The sequence below is a fragment of the Tyto alba genome, unplaced genomic scaffold (genome assembly GCF_018691265.1).
Source record: "Tyto alba isolate M040663 unplaced genomic scaffold, T.alba_DEE_v4.0 Super-Scaffold_10, whole genome shotgun sequence".
NCBI lineage: Eukaryota > Metazoa > Chordata > Aves > Strigiformes > Tytonidae > Tyto > Tyto alba.
Genome location: NW_024881262.1, coordinates 9619128 through 9642020, shown reverse-complemented (window position 1 = coordinate 9642020; position 22893 = coordinate 9619128). Strand labels below are relative to the sequence as shown.

The window sequence follows — 22893 nt, the reverse complement described above, 5'->3', positions numbered from 1 at the left end:
AAACCTTGAAGTCAATAGTAATTTAAATTTCTGATAGAAACAGTCAACAGATGGAAGATCAAAGTTTATTTTCTTTTACTACCAGCATACAAAAAAAACATATTGCACATCAAACAACCAAAACAAAAATAAAAATACTCTACTAAGGACTAACATATGTAGTTTATACAGAATAAACTTTCTGGAAATTGATCTTTTCAGTAGTTCAGGTTATGTCTTAATGGACATGACTAATTCAGCTTAGTGTTAACTAAAGCTATGTTTGATTTTTAAATACTGTACAGTTTAATAAATAAACCAAACAAAGCCTCAATGTAGAACAGTCACTGCCAATGTCACCCAGTATCCCTGCAGATTATGAGAATTTAACAAATGTATTCCAGTGGTCTGCAGATTTTCCTCTACATACAGCATTTAAAAAACATGTATTAAAACAGACCAGTTTCCAGACTAAACTAATGGAGAAATTACATTTCAGTGCAAAATATTTTAGACTGCATTTCTTTCTAGTATTCCTCAGGTGAAGAAGTGGTTGCATATTATTAAAAATGTAACAAAAGCAGCTAATGCTTTCATAAAGAGTATTATGTTAGGGATCCCCCTCACATCTTTGCCATATTTTGAAAACAAAATAACATTTCCTATAGCCAGCAATTTTGTTTATTTAAATGTTACATATACTATCTCAAGGCACATCTGATGATATATTTATAACACAGTAGGTGTCAAAGTATGTTTAACATATGATTTCTTCAGGATCCCTCCCCTTTCTGTATTCCAAAATGGAGGAACTGAAAGTGCGGTGTCAAGACTGGCGATCCATATTCTATCTTTGGCAAGCTTATACAAGCACTATTTTAAATGTAATGTAGAAGAACTGTAAACTAGGAACTTCAGTTTATGAAACACCATTCAGCACTGCTTCTTCCTGATTATTTCCATCCTCTTGAACAGTAACTTTCTTTTCATCAGGACTGTGCTGTAGTTTAGAAGGCTCATCCCCAGAAGTTGTAGCAGGGCCGTTCACTGCTTTTTCAGAAGGGCTGTTTTCATCAATCGGATCTTTTGTCTACAGAAGCAAAACCAGGGTAATATTAAGAATTATGTAAAAATAGGAGTGTAATCTAAATTGCCCTCTGGCTCCCACAGCAACTTGGCAATAGGAAACACCCGGGCTGTCTGTGCCAGTACCCTGCCAGTGACAGCATCCTCCGACTCTGTCATTTATAGGGTACTTCTGTATCAGACATTTCTGGGGAAATCCTGCCAAGGTAACCCCCAAGACAGCATGCCCCCAGCACCCCCAGAAGGTTTTATTTCACAATTTCAGTTTGTCTAGGCCAATGAAGAAGGTGACTGAAAAGTTGAGTTTTACACCCCTTTCAAAGTCTACAGTCTGATTAGATGTATGTTAAGCATTCAGCAACGGGTCTTTCTTATTTTGCTAAACTCGGGATGTAACTTGTGGCAGGAAGCTCAGTGTTACCTTAGAAGTAAAGAAACTCTGCTTTATTCTGTTCTAAGTATTATTTTTTGATACATAATGCCATTCTGATCCTTTAAGAACAGATCTCAAATCTACAAGCTTTGTAACATCAATTCTTTCTAAAATAGTTTGTACAAGTCACTAAACATGCTACCTAGTATCCTCCAGAAAGTGTTGTAAGGATTAGTTCTCAAGACTCATCCATGGAAAACTTTCACATTTTACTATGTAATGCTACATTAGTAAGCGTAGCATTTTAAAACGTGTAAAGCCTTATTTTGAGCATTACACTAGTCACTGAGTCGGCAAATCAGTGTCAGTTCTGTTTACTCAGGGCTGTTCTTGCTTTTAATTTATTCTTGAAGTCAAATGCATTTGTAGTCAAGTGAGGGCAATCTAAATGAAGCATCCTTTAGTATTCTGCTGCAAGCAAAGAGAAAAAAGGAAACATACATTAAAATTGTTCTTACCGTTTCTTTCTTGGTTTTGGCTAGTGTCTCCTTTGGAGGGTTTCTCTGTCTACTTTGAGATTCAGCTCGTGATATATAATCAGCTACTGTTACTGTTCAAGGAAAAAAATTACAGTGATGCTCACATCAGAAGTCTAATTTAGCATTAAGCTTCGTATGTCTTTTCTGTACAAGTTATGCTGTAGCTGAGAGACATCTCACAAAAGGCCTTCACACTTACAGGTATCCACTCTATAGCAAGGATAAGTTTGTTTCCGTTAAATACAATTTTCACTAAAATCAGGGGTAACATCATGATACGAAGGTATAATCTTAATAAAATAGTAATTTTGTTCCAATTGTAAATATTAGTGGAAGATAAGGGCCTTCTGTACTGCGTTTGGAGAGATCTGACTGCAGGCTCTTTAAAGTATGTTTGTCATTGGGGTTTTACTATCTTGAGTAGTGAAGAATTTCAACACGAATAAAATGGAGGTAAGTTAAAATATGGAAAGAATTGGGGGAGGTTTGGAGTATGGTATCAGTTACGATAAAGCAGCATTCTCATCTCTGTTACTGGATGAAGCAGCTGGCCAGAGAAGTGCCCCTCCTCCTGGCATCCCAAAGGCAATGCCCAGAGGTGCCCCTGGCGGGGCCAGCAGGGGCGTTTCTGACCTCTCATCATCTCAGCACATGTTCTTGCAGCCTGGTTTTGTCTTACCCCACCCTCTTGCAACCAGCCTCAACTCTATCTAGAATATACAGTACTACAAATTTAAATACACGTTTGTATCTTTGATGAGCTAAAGCAGAGAGCTGGCAGGCACTATCTACTGAACAGTACAGTCAGTTGTATGTAGTACATCACATTCAGGTGAACTCTTTTTCTGCATTTAGGAATGACTGTACATGAAACCTACATCAGAATAGGAAATACAACACATGAATTTTTCTATTACAGTAACTGGACTTCTTACAGCTGGGCCCTTGCATGATAGTCAAGACCAAGGGAGTTTCTGCACAAGGACAATGATTTCTTTAAAATGAAGTTCTGCACCCAACTCCTCTAACGTAAAGGTGAAGCATGCTTGGTGTACAGAGTGGCAAGACACCAATTCTTAATATTCATACACGTGGTAGGAACCCAAAGCATGTAGCAATGTAACTCAAGTAACACAACTAAATGACTGGAGTACACTGTTACCACTTGGGGGCAAGGGGGGGGAGTCAGTCCCTTATGTCTTAATTGCACACACTATACGAAGTGTTTATGAAGAGATTAAATTATTAGAGCATTTTTCACAAAGACAGTATAACTACCAATGCTCTTACTGCTGTATTTAAAAATATTTATTATGGAAACTGAAAATGGTACCTTGAACAAGGACATCAACAGGAAAAAAAAAAAGAGTAATCTTTTTTTGTTCTTAGAATACTTAGATTTAAACGAGAAATATCACAGCTTTGGTAGAGATAACTAGTATCTCTATGTTGCTGGCTGAAATTAGTTTTTTAGAAGTAAATGCTGAAATCCATCTTTACTTTTTCCACCCCTTTATAAACTTGTATCACTGGTACATAACTAGAAAACTAGAATGTTCAGAAGTAATGGGTTACTTTTTTTTTTTTTTTTTAGGGGGCTGGGGTGTTAGGGTTTTTTTTTCCTCCCCCAAGTTTTAGTGTAATTCAACAACCTCTTTCTTCTTAATCAAACGTTTTATGAGCACGACAGATATAAGGAAGACAAATATGGGTGAAATTTTGAACCTGTTAATCTAGAAGACCTTCTGTTACTACCTTTATGTACAAGCATTTTCTAAATAAGGCATTATATTGAAAATTAGCTCGTTCACCTTTAACATTTCAAGTGTTAGTACACACAAAAGAAATGCAACAAGCCACAACAACAAAAAAAAATTGGCAACATGCAATTTCGTTTAAATTCCTCCTTCCCACCCTCAGTTTGTGGATGACAAAAGTACTCACAGAAGCCAAGGGCCGGCAGCAGCAGTTTGATGCAGGCCAGGGACCGGCAGACGCCGCGTGAGCTCCCTCACGGAGCCCTGCCAGCGCACCCCCACCCCGCCGCTCCAACGCGGCTGCGCAGCCCGCGCCCCACAGCCCGTGTCACCTTCCGTGCAAGCGCACAGATGCAAGTGAGTGCAGATCATGAGCCTCCACGTTTGTCTCGATCCTGGGCCACTGAACTCAACAGCGGTTTGGCTATTGACTTCAGTGAGAACTGGATCAGAAGCGTAACTTGTATGTCCAAGCGAAAAGTTAGACATTATAAATTAGTTTCATTAGGCGGATTAAGAACTTTCATAAATTCTCCTAGTACAAGAAATGTCTTCCATCTTTATCTAGTAGTCTTATTAGTTATTGAGTAACCTTTTTATATTATGCAGCTATATGTAAAACAGCAGACACAACATTCTCTCATGCTTTTGACCTGAGATTACCCACAGCTCCACTCGAATTACCTGGCTGTCTATCTTCTGCCTGACCCCTGAAGCGACGCCTGCGGCTACGATTGCGTCGCTGGGGTTTTTTGTCACTATCATCTGCAATTGCAAAGTTTACCATGAACTATTTCTGATGATAAAATAAATAGAGTAAATTCTTCAGCAGTTTCAGGATGGGGCATTTAGAATTGCTTCTGTTAAAGAGACAGGCTAAATAAGACAGGCTGAAAGAAAAACATAACTTTAAACTGAAAGCACACACAACAATACAAAAGCTAGATTTTACTTTTTGCTCTCGGCTCATTAAAACATTTAGGCGTATGCTTAATGACCTCAGTTTCCAATTATTAAGTAACCATATGTCAAATTTTAGCCATGTAACACATGAAAGAAGAGGGGCTTTTTCCTGCATTATTAAGCATCAGATTATATTCTTGTCCCAGGGAGTATCAAGAGAATTCACCGAGGGAATTCACTTAAGCAGAAGCTGGGAAGAGACAAATTAAGAGCTCCTTAAGTAGCTTTCCTACGCTGAGACTGAGGTTACCAAGGACAAAATAGAATGCTGATCCAACAGCACTGTTTCTGTGAAAAAATCAGTACTAATGGGAAACAAGTTAGTCTTTGGTCTCCATCGGACAGTTTTTAGAAAAGAGGAGTATGAAAATACTAGTGGAGCTCAGTAAAGAGGAGATTTCATGGCAGAGCCATGGCGGAAGTCTCTCTTTAATCAGACAGCGACAGAACAACAATTCATCACTAACGAAAATGAACAAGTGCTTCACTACACTCACATGGACAACACATTTTTTCTTAGCTTGGTCTGGGACTATCCAACTGTTTACATACCTAAACCATTCTCATTAACAGAAGCTGTATCAGACTCTGTCATTCCATCCATAAGGACGGCATCTTCATCAGTCCGTCGCCGGCGTGACCTCCTGCGACGGTTACTACTGTGGTGAGACTCACTGGCATCAGTATCCACAGTCTGGTCCGACTCTGTGTTATCAAGCAAGCTGTAAGGGTTGCTGTCCGGATCTTTAAGCACTAAACAAACAAAAAGTTTACATCTAAGATACTGCAGTTACGTACAATTTAATTTCCAGGCTGACTGACATCTGTGTTTGAAAGTTTCAAAGTAGAAAGCAACTGGTTCCTCCCCGACTCTAATCCAACGTGTATTCTGAGGCACCACAACAGGCACTTTTATTATTTCATCACAAAGGTTTCCAAGGTGACATTTAGAGAACTTTTACTCAAAACTGCTAAATGTGTAAAATACACCTTTCACTTCTTAGCAGCATGGTACTTTTGACACTGTTAAAGTGTTATGAATAAGCACAGTCAAACTGTGATAAAACATAAGATAACTTCAATTCCATGATAGCTCCTCTCATTCTGTATCTAAACAGAAGCTTAACTCAGCAGGCAGCCATAGATAACATGTCAAAACTTACAAACTCTGCTAATATCATGATTAGGTGTGTCGGGTAGAGGAAGGAAATGAAGATCACTGTGAGCAGAAGATAAACAAAGAAAAATCTAACAGTATAGTGTATGACAAGAAACTATCACACACTCTTCTGAAATCCCAACGTATTAAGATTATAATGTAAAAATGGAGTATTTAAAAATATTCAAGAGCTTATGCAGAAAACTGCCAGGGACACAAACTAAATATGTTTGAAACCCAGTACCAGAGCTAATGGATGACTTGCCACCACGAGGTCCCCCACGCCCACGACCTCCAGATACACTACGTCCTCGTCCTCCAGGACGTCGTCTATTGTCACGTTGATGTCTGCTTTCTCTGTCATCTTCTCCTGCCAAGGACCAGTCACTAAGTTCATCTTTTCTCTCAGATTCTGTTTCAGAGGGATTAGAGAGCTCAGAGTTTGTACCTTGTACAAGAAGGAAAAGAAAATTGGAAATCAATATAAAATTTGGGATTATAGTCTGGTTTCAGATCTTCACAAGCGTCTTCCAACCAGCATGGCTGTTTTTTTTTTTATATAGATATATTTATATATATGTGTAAATTTTATATATAAAATGTATAAATAAAAAAATAAACTTGTAAATATTTTATATAAAAGTATAGATGTCTATAATTTTATATTGTATATATAACAATATACACATATAAAAATAGAGCACAAATTACTTCAGTTTCTAAGATTCTCAACCTAAGTTTGCTTGTAATAACGTGCAAAATAAGGGCTCAAAGATTACCAAAACTGTAATTTATGTACACAGATAAACCAAGGATTAAACAATATTTCCTCCCTTTGTATATACACTGCAGGCATTTGGTGCAGTTTCTAGGCAACTTCTCTGAAATTCCCAAGGACAACTTTGCCACCTTATAGCTGGCGGCTGTTGCTAAGCAACCCCTTCTGGCGGTTGTAATGCTGCTTGAACAATTTAACTGTTTGTATTAAATAGCGTCCATAACATCCCAGCATCTCTGCACTAACCAAACCCACACAGCTCTATACTACTTAAAATAAATAGCAGATGTTGCATTTTCAAGCATCCAGGAACTCTCCCTACCAACCATCCTGGAATAAAGATGTTCAGACCCGTATGGTTCTAACATGCAATTCCTGCCATTTTGGGGAAAAACAATAGTAAGTTTTCCAAATGAAAGTCTGTGTATATAAAAACAAACTGAACAACTTTCACTACAGTTTACTCAAATTCATTGGGAAATAGTAAAAAAACAGACATTAGCATTATCATCAGAATCAACCTGACCAACAAGGCACGATCCTGGAAGCTACCTACAGTCACTGACAGACTGTGAAATCCAAAAGAAGAATGTGTCTGATTTTGCAACAGAAGTGAGCTACACGTAGACGATCAAGAGTAATTTACTGTATTGAATAAACAGATTATTTCTCTCTTCTGTTTACTGAAGCACTTATGTTTCTTTGTGAAATACGTCCATATTCAAATGCAGACTGTCTCCATTTGGGGAGCTGCTGCTGAATAAAAAGGAGACGTGTACACCTCTAGGGAATTGAATAGCAGTTCCTTGTTAGCTTAAAATGCATCAGAACACCTCACTACATCTTAACAAATGCAGTTAGTCCCTGACCAAATTAAAAAAAAAAAACAAACCACCACCACCCCAGGATTTCGTGCTGTCTCCGTGTTAAATTATTTTGGTTTACTTCTCAAAAATACATTCATTAGATGGCCATGATCACAGAAAAGTGTTTTTTCTCCTCCTCCATCGAAACAGATAATGCTAATTCCAGATGATTTTTTTTTTTTTTAATTTGTGGCTCCTGAAGAATATCTGTAGTTCCTTCTTCTCAGCTTTGGATGATGTAACTACTATTGCTGAAGGACAAGGTTTTAGCAGAGTTTGGTTTGCTCATTTTTTGAATACTGAACTTCAACACCAATGTAAATCCAATTAGGCGTTTTGAGCTATGTAAAAAATAAAATGGCAATTCTAAGTTTTCAAGCCTACCTTCACTCAACTATGCCAGACACAAAGTAATCCAGAGACAGTTACAGATTCAAAAATAATCCTGAGGACTCACTCAATAGATGCTCAAGTAAACTCACCGTAACCAGACGTGTAATTGGGGCCTCTGCGGCCTCTCCCTCTTCCACTGTAGGATCTGGAACCTTGCACTGAGGAGACGGTGCTCTCATCAGTTGTATAACCCTTTTCTTTTTCAGGAACTCTAGCAGAAGAAGGTCTGAAACCCATACCAATCTGACGCAACTGTTCATCAATCTGAAGCCTTTCCAGTCTTAGTTGTTCTACCTCCTACATAAAAAGAAACAAAAGTAATTGTTGATAAAGAAATGTTTTTTCCCATTGTCCCTGAAATAATCTCAAAAACTAGCATTCCTGTAGGAGAGTTAACACCACCTTGAAGGTGACTACAAATCACAGAATTCAAACACAAGTTCTGCAGTCTCCGAGTTCCGGAAGAAATCTAAATTCTTTCTCTTAAATCACCACACTGAGAGACTTTAAGGCTATTATTAGCTTTCTTAACTACACTTCACCACACGTTTTCTCATCAGATTTTAAAAAAGCAAACTGACACAGTAACATGATTCAAACTCATTTGTTACTTCTGTTAACACAACTCCATACAAAGCCAACTAATCTAAATGGATAATTGTTCCAGGAATACATAGTATGTTACTATTAGAAATTCCATCCTACCCCAACAGGGCATTAACCCCAGAACAACAGAACACTAACAACGACAAAAAACCTGTGTTTTATCTTCCCAAATGCCACTTAAAAGTGTTCTTCACAGTCTGACCCTTTTAACACCAACAGTAGTAAGTGACCATGACAACGCATTTAAAGGCCTCCAGAACGCCTGTGGGCAAGGGGTGGGCTCCAGGCACCAGCCTTAAATCCTGACATACAGAGGAACAGTTTATCAACTGCAAATCCCACCAAAGCTGTTAATCAAACTCTGTTACTTCAACCGAAGTTTCCTGCACAGATTCCTTCTTCTGAAATACACTTACCTTTAGATATGCAATGTGGTATTCTAAAAGAACTTGGACATTTCCAATGCTTTCTTTAGTACCAACAAATACAAACGGTACCATTCCCTATAGAAACAAAATGTCAAGTCTTATTTTCAAGAAACAAATTATTATCAAAACAATGCTTTGTTTAATTAGTAAAAAAAATTTGTTTAAATCACAGAAGTGATCTAAACGACTAAAGACAGTAACTGAGTCTTGGGCTGCAAATATACATTAGAAATATCACAGATTGGGGTGATGCTCGGGGCTTATATATAAAGGACTCCAAGACTGTCCAGCTTTCCCAACAACCTATTCTGGCAGTTGAGGTACCCTGACATACAGCATCTGTATTCCCTCCCCATGCAACACCACTGCTCTGTGTGTTTATCACAGCAGGTGTTTAGAAGCAGCCACAATTTACTAAGAAGTGTCCGGTGGATAATTAAACCAACTTTCCAAGATGAAGCACCTTTAGATTTTTCTTGTGTTCTCATGTATTTAAACTACGTGAGCACTATTAACACTATCAATCCCCAAGTAGTTATGCAGTTAATATATGTAGGAGAAAAAAAAAAAAAATCTTGCTTCAGCAGCAAAAAGAAAAAAAAAAAAAAAGCTTTCTTGATTTGTTTCATATAGAATTTACTGCAAGATGCCAGTCTAAAAAAAATTAAAAACTGCTCTATATCCACAGAAGTTTTAAAACTGGCTTCATGAAATAATCCACAAGCATCCATCCTAGAAAACTACCCAAATCACAAACACCGTTGTGGGTTGGCCATGAAAAAAATGGTGCATGGGCCACAAAGGCTGTTATTTATAAACTGCAGAATGACTCAGAGATAAAACAGTGATCCCATTCTGATGCCGTAAGGTATCACTTTTAACTCATCTGAGTCATGCCCCAGAAATTCTCACTTTCTGCATATAGTTTCCTACATATTCTTTGTGAAAAGATTCAACATGACTGGTTTTGAAAATAAAAACCTAATCATAGGAAGAAGGAATAAAGTACTTACATCTTCACGGGGCAGTTTATTTTCATTATCTCCTTCAATTCTCACCCTGACGACTCCAGACTTGTCTACAATCTCCTGAATCACTTTTCCATTTTTTCCAATAACTTTTCCTTCAGAGGGCAAGAATGGTTAATTTTGCACCCGTGTGCAAAATATTTTAACGGGTTTCTTGATATTTTAAGTTACGTATAACATAATTGTAACAACCACCTGACTCTCCTTTACCATTCAGTTTGTTTCAAAGTTTTCTCCTACTTCAGAGGGGTACAAAAAACCCCAAAGAAAACTCCATGCTGTGCCAGAAGAAAGAGGTGAGAACTTCCAGAATTAAATATTATATATGTATATATCTGCACTGAATGACAAGCATTGATGAACATCACTACTACACACAAGTTTCAAATAGAACCAGACTAGGTGAAATGGATTAAAAGTTTTGTAAGTGTCTGTTTTAAGTGTACGTATCAAAATTATTTGGACTTCCTGACTCCACATGTATCCTCAATCAATCTTTTCTGACATTCTGACAGGCATATAGATTTGTTGGGAGCTTCTTAAAAAAAACCAACCAAAACAAAACCCCCAACAACTACGTAACTGTTTCCTGATAATTAATTCTGCCTTCACAACAAGGATGCATACTACCCATACTACCTTTAAAATATTTATTTTGAGATCACGCATGGGATCTAAACCAAAAGGTTCCTGGGAACTTGCATGCTTAAATCGCAAAAAAAGCGACTCCTTTGCTCCTTTACTAAAAGACTTTAGTTCTTCTTTAAACTAAGGTTATGCAGAAACATTTCTTCACCCCAGCTACACATATCTGGCACTTAAAAATGTTAATGTTTAAGTTATGAGTAAAGGAATGTAGAACCTCTGAAAAAACAAGTGTAACAGCCAAAAGCATGTCACAGAATCCTCCATAAGGAGCATTCTTTACAACAGATGTCAACATGAGACAAAGTAAAGTGTAAAAAGCATTAAAAAAAAAATGTTTCCTCAACAGTTCAAATAGCTCAGTAGGTTTTTATCTTGTCGTCTTAAAAAAAGTTACAGATAATCATTCCCTATGCTTACAATTTCATTTTGCACAGTGATCCTGTTATTACTACTAAAATAAGCCACATTCATTACAGCTTTAAACATCTTCCTATGGCTAATGGTTAGCCAGTATTTGGGAGAAAGTCAATCCCAAGGAGCTTCAGTAGCCGAAACTGGCAATTCAGCAGATGGCACTCTTCGCTCCTGGTACAGAAAGAAACACCTTGGGCATAGGGTGGCATCATGGCCTGCGCTGCCTGCGGGCTGGTAACGCAGCGCGGGAAGCTGCCGCACCCGCGGGCAGGAGCGGCAGGCTAAGGGGAGAAGAGCGAGGGAAAAGGAAAAAGCACCCTGTGGAGACTGGACTAGGGAAAGATGGGTTTTTCCTCTTGAAGGGGAGTAAGATTAACCTCTCCTCTAGGTGGCTTATGATACAGCAGCTACCATAATATGTATTACAAGTTTTGGGAAGCTACACCTTCATAAAGCTGAAACATGGAAAAATGTCCACTTCTAGACTGAGGATGAGACCAACAAGCGCTGCTGATTTATACAGCAGCTCAACACCATGCAGCCCCCACCTCGAACAAACCCGAACCCTGGAGGGAGCAGTAACATGAGAATTGTCTTGCATCATTCTTGCAACTCAACTGTAGTACTTCCATATTAAATTCCGGAATTTAGTTTCAGCACTAAGTAGTCAATTTAGCAAATCATTTTTCTACCAGAATCTGAACTTCAAATACTACCATTAGATTGTACAAGTCCATAATCAAGCCATTGTAAGTGTTAAAATCCTGACAACTTATTATTCAACAATAATATATGTAATTTCTTAGTAATTCCCTGATACATACAGTTTAAAAAGATTAATCACTTTCTACTTAAGTGGAGAAATTAAATATACTGGCATCTAAATCTTCTTTGCAGAGTCATGCTGATTAGGTTCCCTTTCCCCAAGTTTTCAAGTTTTAGCAGTATTACATACCAACAAGATTTCTGGGAACTTGAATAAAATCCTCCACAAATTCCAAGTAACTTCTAGCCTTTTTTACTGCATCAGCAGTCTGGAAATGAATTTTAAAAAAATTGAGTTTATTTGTGAATATAGTATGTTAAAAATAAAACTGTGTAGCAACAGCTGCAAGTCTTCCAAACATCAAACTTATTTTCAAAAAGAGAGGAACACAGACAAGATAATCTAGTTTTGAACTAAATGTTAAAGAAATAATTGAGTACAATGCCCATAGACAAAATTAATTAGCAAAGCAAAGCATCAGTAGTCAGTATACCAACTTTTTCTATGTTATTTCAACACACTTTAAAATATTATCTGCAATTTATCATGAGTTAACCCCAGACAAAAGTATCTTACACAGATAAAATGTGAAGCAGTTTGTGGTAGACATTAATTAGGAAAAAATGCTAATTATATCAATTTTCTCCAATATCAAGACAAAATTTTTAAATCTAGTCCATTTATAACAAAAAAAAATCAATACAACAATTATCACAAAGATTCTGTACTGTACTGAAAAGAAATATTTTTTTAAAGAGGCCCTACCAGCATTCATAGAAACGTCAGCTTACAAGAATTCTATATTAACAGAAACTTTGAATCATGTATCTCGCTTCACCTTCCTTCTCAGTGAATGATAATCATAGGCTGTGATTAGACAGACAAACCATAAAACAGTAAGTTAACCTCTGCATTTTCCTCTAAATTGCTATGGAAGCATTCAGTTTTTCTCAACAGAAACTGTGCTACCATCAATATCATCATCAAGGTAAATTTGATTTTTCAATTTTTAACATAATTTTTAACATCATTTTTAACATGCAGTAGACTACTACATTTCCCAGAAGTCCACACATGGAAAAACGGGGAAGGAGAAAATGAATTTAAGACTTGTCTCTTGACAGTATCTAAAGATTATGTCACTTGATAAAGATAAGACATTTCCAAGGTTGAAGGACAATCTCTCCACAGAACTTTAAAGGTGCAGAGACTGGCTTTACAGAATTTTCCATAAGAAAAGTATACTGATTTTTCAGAAGAGCCTAAATAAAAGAGCTGTTAGAAGTTTGCTTCTCCATGAAGTTTCTGTTCTCTTAGTATTCAAGAGAACAGAAAGAAAAGAGCAAAATCAGTCACACAAAACTTTCTTGTAAAGGAGAGATCCATTTTGCATGCAAGTCTTAATAGCAAGTACTGTTTGCAAATACACATTAATCCTCAGGGAACAGATGCTGCCAAAGTGACAAAAGCAGCTACTCCTCTAGGTGTGCACACTCATGACGCCCGCTTGTATCTTCAGGAAAGGGACTCCCTGCAGAAGGGCTGGGAGGCTGCGGGCAGCACACAGTGCTCCACCCGAGAATTCAGCAGTGCTCAGTCACAGTGAGGATTCAAAGCAGCAACAAGGCTGGGGGAAGGCAGAGGAGTGTACAGACATAGCACGCCGAGCCTGGTTTGAACTGGCTACAGGTACAAAGTTTTCTGTTTTCTCTACAGAAATTCTTCTTTTTCTCTCAACTAAGCCTGAACAACTAGCACCTTCAAAAAAAAAAATCTCTCCTGTAACTGCAGGCAAATTACACTAGTGCAACCTGAACTCTACAGTGGTTGCTAAAATGGTGTACTGCACTAAGGTATCTGTCCTAACCGTATCACCTCTACATTGCAACTAATATTACAGTCATGGCACATTCCTTCCAGAATGCTGGTTTCTGGACACAGTTCAACCATAATGTTTTCCAAGATAGCACAGCATCACTGGTTACTGGGGAGAACTCCTATAAATTTGCTCTTATAGCTTTATTATTAAATGACAGAAATTAACTGAGAGTTAATGGAGGCTATACAGATGCTGAAACAAGAAACAAAGCTTCAAATTAGCAACAGCAGAAGTGTAGAATTAAGGAACAAATATCAGCATCTAGTGAGTAATGACAGCTTCTGAGCACAGTTTCCATTTTATACCAACGTTTCAGCCCTTTCATCTGTAATTGAAATAGGAGTAGCACCAGCTCCTGCATATTTCAATCTAATTAGGGAACTCCTACAAGAACAAAAAATTTATACATCTCTACTTCTGGCAAAGGTCAAAATGATAGCAGTAAAAACATGGGTGATCTGGATTTCACCATAATGGAACAAGCAATGAAGCATGGAAAACAGGTAACAGGAAGTCGTAAGGAGCAGAGGCTATGCTGCATATTGAAAGCAACTGTGAAAACGACAAAGTTCAACACACATTAGCAAATTTTTCACTATCAATGAACTCTACCAATAGGACACAACTAACTCAAGAGTTCACCATGTCCTGCCTCCTAAGCCTGTCTATCAATTCTTTCCCAAATAAAGATGAAGGAATAGTGACAGCTTTCACAGAAGCAGAGTCAGGATGAGAGAATAAACAACTGCCATTAACATCTAGTTCTCCAGCACACCCATATGCATATCTACACTTTGCCACAAGCACTTGGAATTTTTCTGCAAGTACAACCTCTGACTCATTCACACCCCAACATGAGATAGCATAAAAAGCTGCTCTGGACAATGTATTCTCAGTTCTTCACAGTCAGTAATTCAGAAAAAGAAAACAAAAAATTGTCTCTCTAAAAATTAGTGGGCACATGGATTAAAGACCTTAAAGAATTCCAGTTACTAGCAACTACCTTTCTAACTGTGAATTACAGTCTACATGTCCATCCATGTTCTGGTTACTTCACATACAATCAAGACACATCCGCTTTACTAGATGAGTCTTTCCTAGAAAGATTATATGTAGGGTATTTTTCTAAACTCGGCATTCTATCTACTAATTTTGCAGCAGAAGAATATCTACATGAGTGTGAAACAAGAACTGTATGGCCGCAGATTTGAGGGAAAAAATGTTACGTAGCACTGTCACTAACATAGATCTAATGGCTACACACTGGTGGAGTGCACTCCTACTACAAATACCGGATCAGTCTCAGCAGTCTCACACCAGTTCCTGAGACAAGGTTTTAAAAATCTCTCTGAAGTCCTGGCAGTTCCTTTAGACCTTCCCAAATGGAAAAACCCAAAACTACTTCTGGGAATCAGCTGACAAGCCTTACCACCCTGCAGATAAAGACAAAGCCCTCCCAAGTCATGGCAGGCAATGTTTTTCCCATTGTGATACAACTCTTTCTTCAAGAAGATAAAATGCGTATTAGTCTCCTAGTTCAAATAGAACTGAGCTAAAGAAAGTTCCAAATGGAAAACTAGAATTAACAGTCTCCTAAAAAAGCTGGGATAGACAGGATCTTGCTATCCTTCTATGCAAAGGAATGATCATCGTATGTATAGTGAAGTATCTTTTAAAAAATGTAAGAGGGAAGAAGCTCAAGTGTTAAAAACTGCACAAGAATCAAATGCAATTCAATTTTGCCAGCAATGAAGGTCTAAGAAAAGCTCTTCTGTTTCTGATAAGGCTTCCCCCCTAGGGAAGCACAAGATTTCAGAAGTAGGGATAGCTACGCACTGTCCAAGCTCTCAAGTTCACAGTACTGTGGTTGCTGTAACAGGTATTACAAACAGCAGTTCAAGCAGGAGAAAGGTCTTGGTATCAAAGCTGTCTTGACCAGACAAGAAAAAAGCATGAACCATGTTCCACCCAGTTTAGCTTCCTTCTAATCCTAGGGCTTTCCAATATTCTTTAAAATTTATCTCCCTCTTCCTTCCCTCAAAACATTCTGGCTCAGAGTAACACTGAACTTTTATTTGTATGCAAAACATTAGCTATGGGAGACCCTCAGACCCTCACTACAATGTCAAAGACACTGGAGCACTACTCCAAGCATCTCTCAGCCTAAAACTGTCTGCCCATGCATTCAGCCATTAGGGCCCAGCTGCTTGCCAGCTTCAGCTGAAATGAGGTAAAAAGAGTAGACAAGTATACCCAGGTGCTGAAAGCCTGGTCACATGGAATATTTAGGTTCTGTGGCTTTTTTAGAAGCAACTATCACTTCTAAGAAGTACAAGGCTGGATGTGCCTAAAGTCATTTTTATATAGGGGGCATCTGGCCTGTATAACTGTTGCTGTGCACTACTCTAAGAGGCTGGTGACAGTCATAACCTTTCCACAAGTTTCAGCATCACATCATTCAAGTTAAAGAGATCAGAACTGGAATACACTAGACATTCTACTGCATTTAAACTTGTCCGATTCTTCATCAACTGTGAGATGTAATTTACTGGTAGTACTAGGTCAGACAAGGATCCCACCCTGATAAACCTGGAAGCGTTTAAAGTTTCCAGAGGAAGGACACAGAACTTAGACATGGTACAAAAGTTTGGTCTTCTCTCAGCAATCCCAACTTCATCTGACCCTTGGATAATAACCAGGTTCTACTCCTGACACAGAGCATAATTCAAGACCACAGATTCCTGAAACAGTAGACAATCAAGGGTTTCTGAATGTGTTAACACCAGAGACTCAGGTGTTAGTGGTACCTGTAAAGTTGGTAACATGGGATAAAAACCCTCAAGAAATGTTCTGAGGGGCCCTGGTGACAGTGGCATCTTTGTCACTACTCTTCTGCCTCCTGAATGGATCGTTTTGGTCCAAAGAGCAGCTACATTTCAAGGCGCTCGTGAGATTTAAATCGCATCAGGTAAGAGTCATGCAAATGGAATTAACTTGGAGCAAACCAGTATTATTTTGCCAAAGCCAGCATTCAATTGCCAAAATAAAAGGGTTAGAAACAGCAGATATAGGCTTTAACACATTTGGCTAGGTCAGAGGAGCAGACACTACACAGCAAAACACGCATGAACTACAAAGCGGGGAGGGGGAGAACCAACAAGAACAGTATATACAGTCTGAAGGAAAAAAAAAAAATAAAACATCTGTGATAAAGTGAAATAGCAAACAATACCTAAGTTCACGGAGACGTACAGTGCAGTTATAGCATTTGTGCATCAGGACATGGACTGATTAGGACAGAAGACATCTTAGATAGGTCACCACCGCAATGAAGTCTCGTATCTTAAACACGCGCAGTACAAGCTGCCCTACTAGGAACATGCATATAGTCACCTGGATGACTACTGAGCTATTTCCAGTTCTTAGCTCTGGGTACAGCTCTCACCACACTAAAAGCAGATATAGAGCGAAATGCTCATCGGATTCACACAAAGTTTCCCCCTTACCTCTCCATAGATTCTGAAAGTACCAGTATCCTCCTCAAGTTCAATGGCAGTAACTCCTGGAACCTTTCTGGCCTGTTGTATGTTGCTGCCATGTGTTCCTATAGCAAGTCCCATTAAATCTTCTCTCACTACAAATTCCTCATGAAATGCTGCAGCAAGCTGTTTTGTGCACTGAAGGGAAAACAAAGTAAGACTCATCCATGTGCACTCAATGTAATGTACAGTTATGTGCTCAGTTTCAAGCAACAAGAATTACAAGCTGGGACTTACTTCTAAGTGTTTTGTAGCTTCTTCATTCCTTGACATAAGCATAAGTTTGGTACGAATGCTGCGCAGATGCATGTCACTCAGTATATTCACTCTCTTCACTGTTGCTTCACTGGCAGACTACAAAAGAGAAGGAACATGAAGTTTCATTTTTTTAAGCAAATCCACATTTAAGGGATAAACCAGAAACCTATTTAAACTAAATCATAAACATGATCTAGATATCTACAACTCACATAGACATTCTCCCTCAAAACAAATGAGAAATTCAGCAACATCTCTGCAAACCAACCATTTTCTATTCTCACAGCATATTTTACACTAAAGATTTTGCTGCTGGATATACACAGTCACTCCTTCCCCTTGATATTCCTCAGACAAATTAAATATCATTCTACCACATACATACTTGTCACTCCCTGTCTGAATGGCAGAGCTACAGAAATCAGCAAGGAAAATACAATTCCAGAGAGTGAGGTTCAAGCAGATTAACAGTAAGTAAACAGAACTGTGAAGAGAAACTAGGGCTGGGAAAAGTCTATGTAATAAGAGAAAACCATCACTGAAGAATCTCACTGAACAATTCCTTCACAGCTAGTCTGAACTGGTACAGTTCTTCATGTGGAAATCCAGCTTTAGGTCAAAGTACAGAGCGTAAGACAGTAGAAAGGAAAATCTACTGCTGCAGAGCAGAGTAAGCTAGAGTTAGCTTTGAGTCATCTGCACAAATCGGTGAAATGGCACTCAGCTGTAGATGACAAAAATCATAAAAACGAGACTGAAAGCTGATCCTAAATTTAGGCTGTATGCAGTGCACTACTTGTAGCCCCCCTAAAAGGCCTACCCCCCAAAGATTAAATTATACATATCTAGTTAAATTAAATCTCTCACAATTTACATGCTTAACAAGTTAAAACATTTTCCATACAAATATACAACTGGCTATGTACCTCCCATAAATAACACACTGAAAATTCATTAAACATTTACATAGAAATAATTACTTACCAGTATTATTAGTTGAGCAGTTTCAGCATGATAAAAAATTCGACATGCTCCTACAGCTTTCTTGAAATCTTTATGTGCATTTTCATTAGCACACCTAAGGAGACAAAATGATTATTTCAACAAGCTGCATCAAAACAGAATGTGTAATATCATGATCAGAAACAAAAATGTTTCAGAGTAGTTTATGGCAAAGACTGCTCAGAAACTGGAAAATTCCCATTCTCTTTCACATGGTTCCAGAGCTTATTTCTCTGTGGACTGTATGCCATCATGGTTATCTGGCAAGTCTTAGTACCAGAGGCCCACTGTGCGTGCACCACTTGTCCAAGCCTGAAGCAAGACCTGAAGCTTTCTGATCCCAACCCAAAAGCTCAGCAGGGATCCCAGTCAGTAGTTTCTAAACCAGCTACTGTAGCCAGTGTCACCCTTAAGGTTCTTCACGGACCTGTAAACTGGCCTCTAAAATACAAGCCAAGTGGGATTTCTCCCCCACCCCTCTAAATATAGTAAATGCCTTATTAAAGTGTGCAGAGCTACTCACGCATCTCTCAGATCTTCAGGAACATCCACTGTGCACTTGAAAAACGTATTCTTTTTGACAGTTTTATTTTGATTCACAGGTCGGAGTCGTTCATAAGTGACAATTTCATTGTAAGTGGCATCACAGGCAGCATATTCAATGACATAAAACTAGGGAAGAATTTTTTTTATTTTTAAAATGGTATCATTTTTTTTTCCTGTCAAAAATACTAGAAAATTAAGAACTGGATAAAACTTACTTTAAATTCAGAATCTGAAATTTTTCTTTTACTACCTTTTTTAAAATAAGAAGCACAGAAAGGCAACTGATACTAAATTTCAAATTTCTGTGGTGTGTAAGAGAAGCAGAGTAGCCTCAAATTACAAACTCTATCATTGTATCATTTTGTCTCCTTTTCTTAACAAGCTATTCATCCACAAGGATCAAGACACATAATCTTCCTTGGATAAATGCTTATCACTACTTTGCCCTCTCAGAGCTCAATAACAGTTACTATTTGTTTACAGTTTTTAAACAATACCAAAAATGGGACTTTTTTTTTTTCTCTCAACCCTGTTTCCTTCGGTTTTAGGAAATTAATAAAGTAGAAGCATCAAAATGCAGGGCCCTTCTTACTATGAAGTTAAATTCTCCTGCTGTTATTTCACAAAATAAAGGTTTAATGAGACCATATCAGACACTGCCATAGCTCTATACACTCACATGTCCGAATCTACAAGTTATTTTGCAGGTGAAGCTACAAGTCAATGGTAAAATAAAAACTTGACACATGTTAAAGCAAACCATCCAGTGCCTCTACAATACACTCAGCAGAATGAACACATTCACAAGAAGAACCCACAGCAACACACATGAATAGCTATAGCATGCTTAATTTATGGAATTTAAACACGGACTTTAACCACAGGCAAAGCGTACTGCTTTACTTAATTTTTAGCACCAAGTTCGAATCACAAAGGTTTGTTAGAAGTCCTGTTCTTATGTATGCATACAGTCTTCCAACCAATTAAACTACTAATAATGGAAGTGGCTTGCTCAGCTATAAACACACAAAACCCTCAGTTGTGTAACACAGCATGGGTCACTCCAAAGTGATCTCAACTTATAATTTTTTGTCATGTTTTTGTATTGGTAGTACTTTACTCATACTTTTTCCAAAGTGATCTCAACTTATAATTTTTTGTCATGTTTTTGTATTGGTAGTACTTTATTCATACTTTTTCCATCACAAAGACCTTTCATATTTACTGTATTTAATATAACAGCATGAAATCAGTAGGTTTTAAAATAACTTACCTCTCCTTTCATCATTCGAACTTTTGCCAGCCACCAGCCACAAGGTTCTTGGTCATTTGCTCTAGAATAGACCTGAAAGTGAAAGTAGTAAGAAACACTGAAAGCAGAGACAGACATAATCCACTTGCCTGGACATATAATTAAGAAAAAACATCCAAACATCCCAACTTTTCTAATTTTTATTAAAGTGTAATAGTATGCTACACAAAAGTAACTTTTGTATAAATTAACCAAATTTTGCACAAATTTTTATTATTTTTTTGCACAACAAGGATTGTGAACAATTTCCTTTGCATACATTACTGACAATTCAAAATAAATTTCTACAGGAAAATAAAACCTTGGCTCAACACTCACTCAGGGGCAATTCCTCACTAAAATCAAGCACTGTCTTCACACTGAAATAACTCCACAAGTAAGATTTTTGTTTTGTCCTTTGCTTACTTGATATATGTAGAACTACTGAAATGAATCAAGTCATCATGTGACTACACATTCCATATTTAACAAACACTACCAAGTGAATAAAAGATCAGAAATAGATCAAATGACTTATGAAACTTTCATTTTCTTCATCTTCTCAAAGTTTCAGTTACTCCTTGTTACACTTTTGACAGGCCAAAGTCATTTGCATACAGACTAAAAAAATTTTGCAATAGCAAGGAGGTTTAACATCTAAACAAAGCCAACAAATAACATGTATTCCAAATAACAGAAAAACACAGCACCTATACTATGTTGTTTCTTAGATTTCTAGCCCAAAACTACAAAGGTATACTAAATAAACTAATTATTTTGATTTTACAAACAAGTGAAAAGCAGAAGTTAAACAAAATTACTAAATTACTAAAGATACTACAACGAGCTGAGAACAGAACATACATCTTCCCATTTTCCAGTTTAATACATCATTTCTCATTAACACTGTTTCCCTGTAAAACAGTGTAATTCACACAATTTCCTACCAGATTGTACCAGTGATTTATCTGGGCTAAAACTTGTCTTATTCAAGAGTTTTATTATATCTTCATGTCAAAACATTTCCAACAGTTACATTCCAGTTCAAAAATTAAAATTACCTAGTTCTGGTTTTAATTCTGAAGCATTCTCAACTATCTTAAGTTTTTGATTTTGAAAAAGTTCCATTGGCAGTTCTGTGAAATAACTGAAATGTCACTGTTTCACTGAAAGCCCACTAAATCCATTATTAGAGATATACTCCATTTTAAATCTTCACATCATCTTTGCCTTGAATGGACAACCAGCTACGTATCAGGACAGTTCACTAGGATAAACTCACCTCCACTTCATCTCCTTCACCAATTTCTTTCTTGATATCAGGGGGTGGTGGTAATCTGACTTCATTAAAGGGTACCTGGCGCTCTGGTTGCCAACTGAAAGTGGAAGAAAACATTACACTGTCTAGAATTTTCCTGTTGCTTTCTTAGTTTTGTTTTTAGAAATCTTGAGTTTAGTTGAAACTCACTCTTTCCATGTAATCAAGACTGTCTCTTCATTGCTAGAAAGCAAACTTTATAAGCAAAGGAACAAAATATTCCCATCAAGACAAAAATAGTATCTGGGAAGATATTTAATGACAAAACAATTTTCAAATTAACTGAAAACTTTAACTTGTCTGGGTTCACTAAATGGCTTTCATAAAACCCCAATTAAAAGATTACTGGACTATGTACTTACATTTCTACTGCTCAAGTCATAAAGCCTTTATACAGATATAAGTTTATCTTTGCAGTCCCACCATGGGGTTCATCCATTTCTTCATCTCATACTTAACATTTCAACTGCTTACCATCGATGTTTTAAGCATTCCAGGAAAACCTGACTCTGATCCTTAACGAAAATTTAGATTTCTAGCTACAAACTTGCTAATACTCCTGAATAAGCATATGGCAAACAGATTCAGTTCAAAACGTACCTTTATATATCTGCTTATCAATACCAATTATTACTAGGCATTTAAAATTAAAATTTTACCTTCTTGTACAGAAAGGCTATTCATTTTACCGCAGATGGCTCTACAAAGCATTTTACTTGTAGAAGTGTACATTTTAGGTGCATTTTACAAAGCCTACTGGAACAATTCACATCCTCTGTGTTCTCCTGAAATTCTTCTTCCTTCTACTCTGTGGATGTCACAGAATACCATCAGCTATTCCTCACTCTAGTCAGAAATCCAACTGAAGACTCTACACTGGTTGAAATAAAACCAGGAGAAAACACCCCCCAAAAAACTTATTTAGACTACTATCTGATAGACTTTGATATCTGTCAAAGCATTCCAGAGTTTACACCCATCTTACAGTCCACATCAGATGCAGACAGGATCCAGAAACAACTTGTAACAGTAAGGATTACTGCAAGTAATTTGTTTTGCTCACTTCTAGCACATGCAAAACAGAGCAGCCTAAATCAGTTGAACAAGTCTCAGACTTAAGAGCAAAGGGCACTTCTGCAACTTTCTGCAAGATGGATACATTTATGTTTTCTCTGAAAAGACTGCTTACACTCGAGTACCTCACTTAATAAAGACGTGAGGTGAGGTATCCAGAGTTTTGCTCTAGCCATTATTATACACTTTATTCTTCTGTTAAC

At 37.5% G+C, this 22893-nt stretch overlaps 1 protein-coding gene across 3 annotated transcripts in view; it reads right to left on the bottom strand.

Annotated features, from left to right (window-relative positions):
* Positions 1 to 51: 51 nt before the first annotated feature.
* The window catches only part of FXR1 (FMR1 autosomal homolog 1), a 35916-nt gene continuing 13074 nt past the window's right edge, over positions 52 to 22893 (bottom strand). Inside the window, exons 3-17 of one of the 3 annotated variants that reach the window (XM_033006358.2) lie at positions 21581 to 21674; positions 20281 to 20352; positions 18985 to 19133; positions 18444 to 18537; positions 17439 to 17555; positions 17169 to 17339; positions 11973 to 12051; positions 9941 to 10050; positions 8916 to 9002; positions 7983 to 8190; positions 6101 to 6304; positions 5250 to 5450; positions 4419 to 4499; positions 1957 to 2048; positions 52 to 1069 (exon numbers count right to left, since the gene is read on the bottom strand). In XM_033006358.2, the coding sequence (XP_032862249.2) occupies positions 899 to 1069; positions 1957 to 2048; positions 4419 to 4499; positions 5250 to 5450; positions 6101 to 6304; positions 7983 to 8190; positions 8916 to 9002; positions 9941 to 10050; positions 11973 to 12051; positions 17169 to 17339; positions 17439 to 17555; positions 18444 to 18537; positions 18985 to 19133; positions 20281 to 20352; positions 21581 to 21674 (1930 nt within the window). In that variant the 3' untranslated portion in view covers positions 52 to 898. The remainder of the gene's footprint in view (positions 1070 to 1956; positions 2049 to 4418; positions 4500 to 5249; positions 5451 to 6100; positions 6305 to 7982; positions 8191 to 8915; positions 9003 to 9940; positions 10051 to 11972; positions 12052 to 17168; positions 17340 to 17438; positions 17556 to 18443; positions 18538 to 18984; positions 19134 to 20280; positions 20353 to 21580; positions 21675 to 22893) is intronic. The other 2 variants (XM_033006359.2, XM_033006360.2) reach the window with 2 other exon arrangements.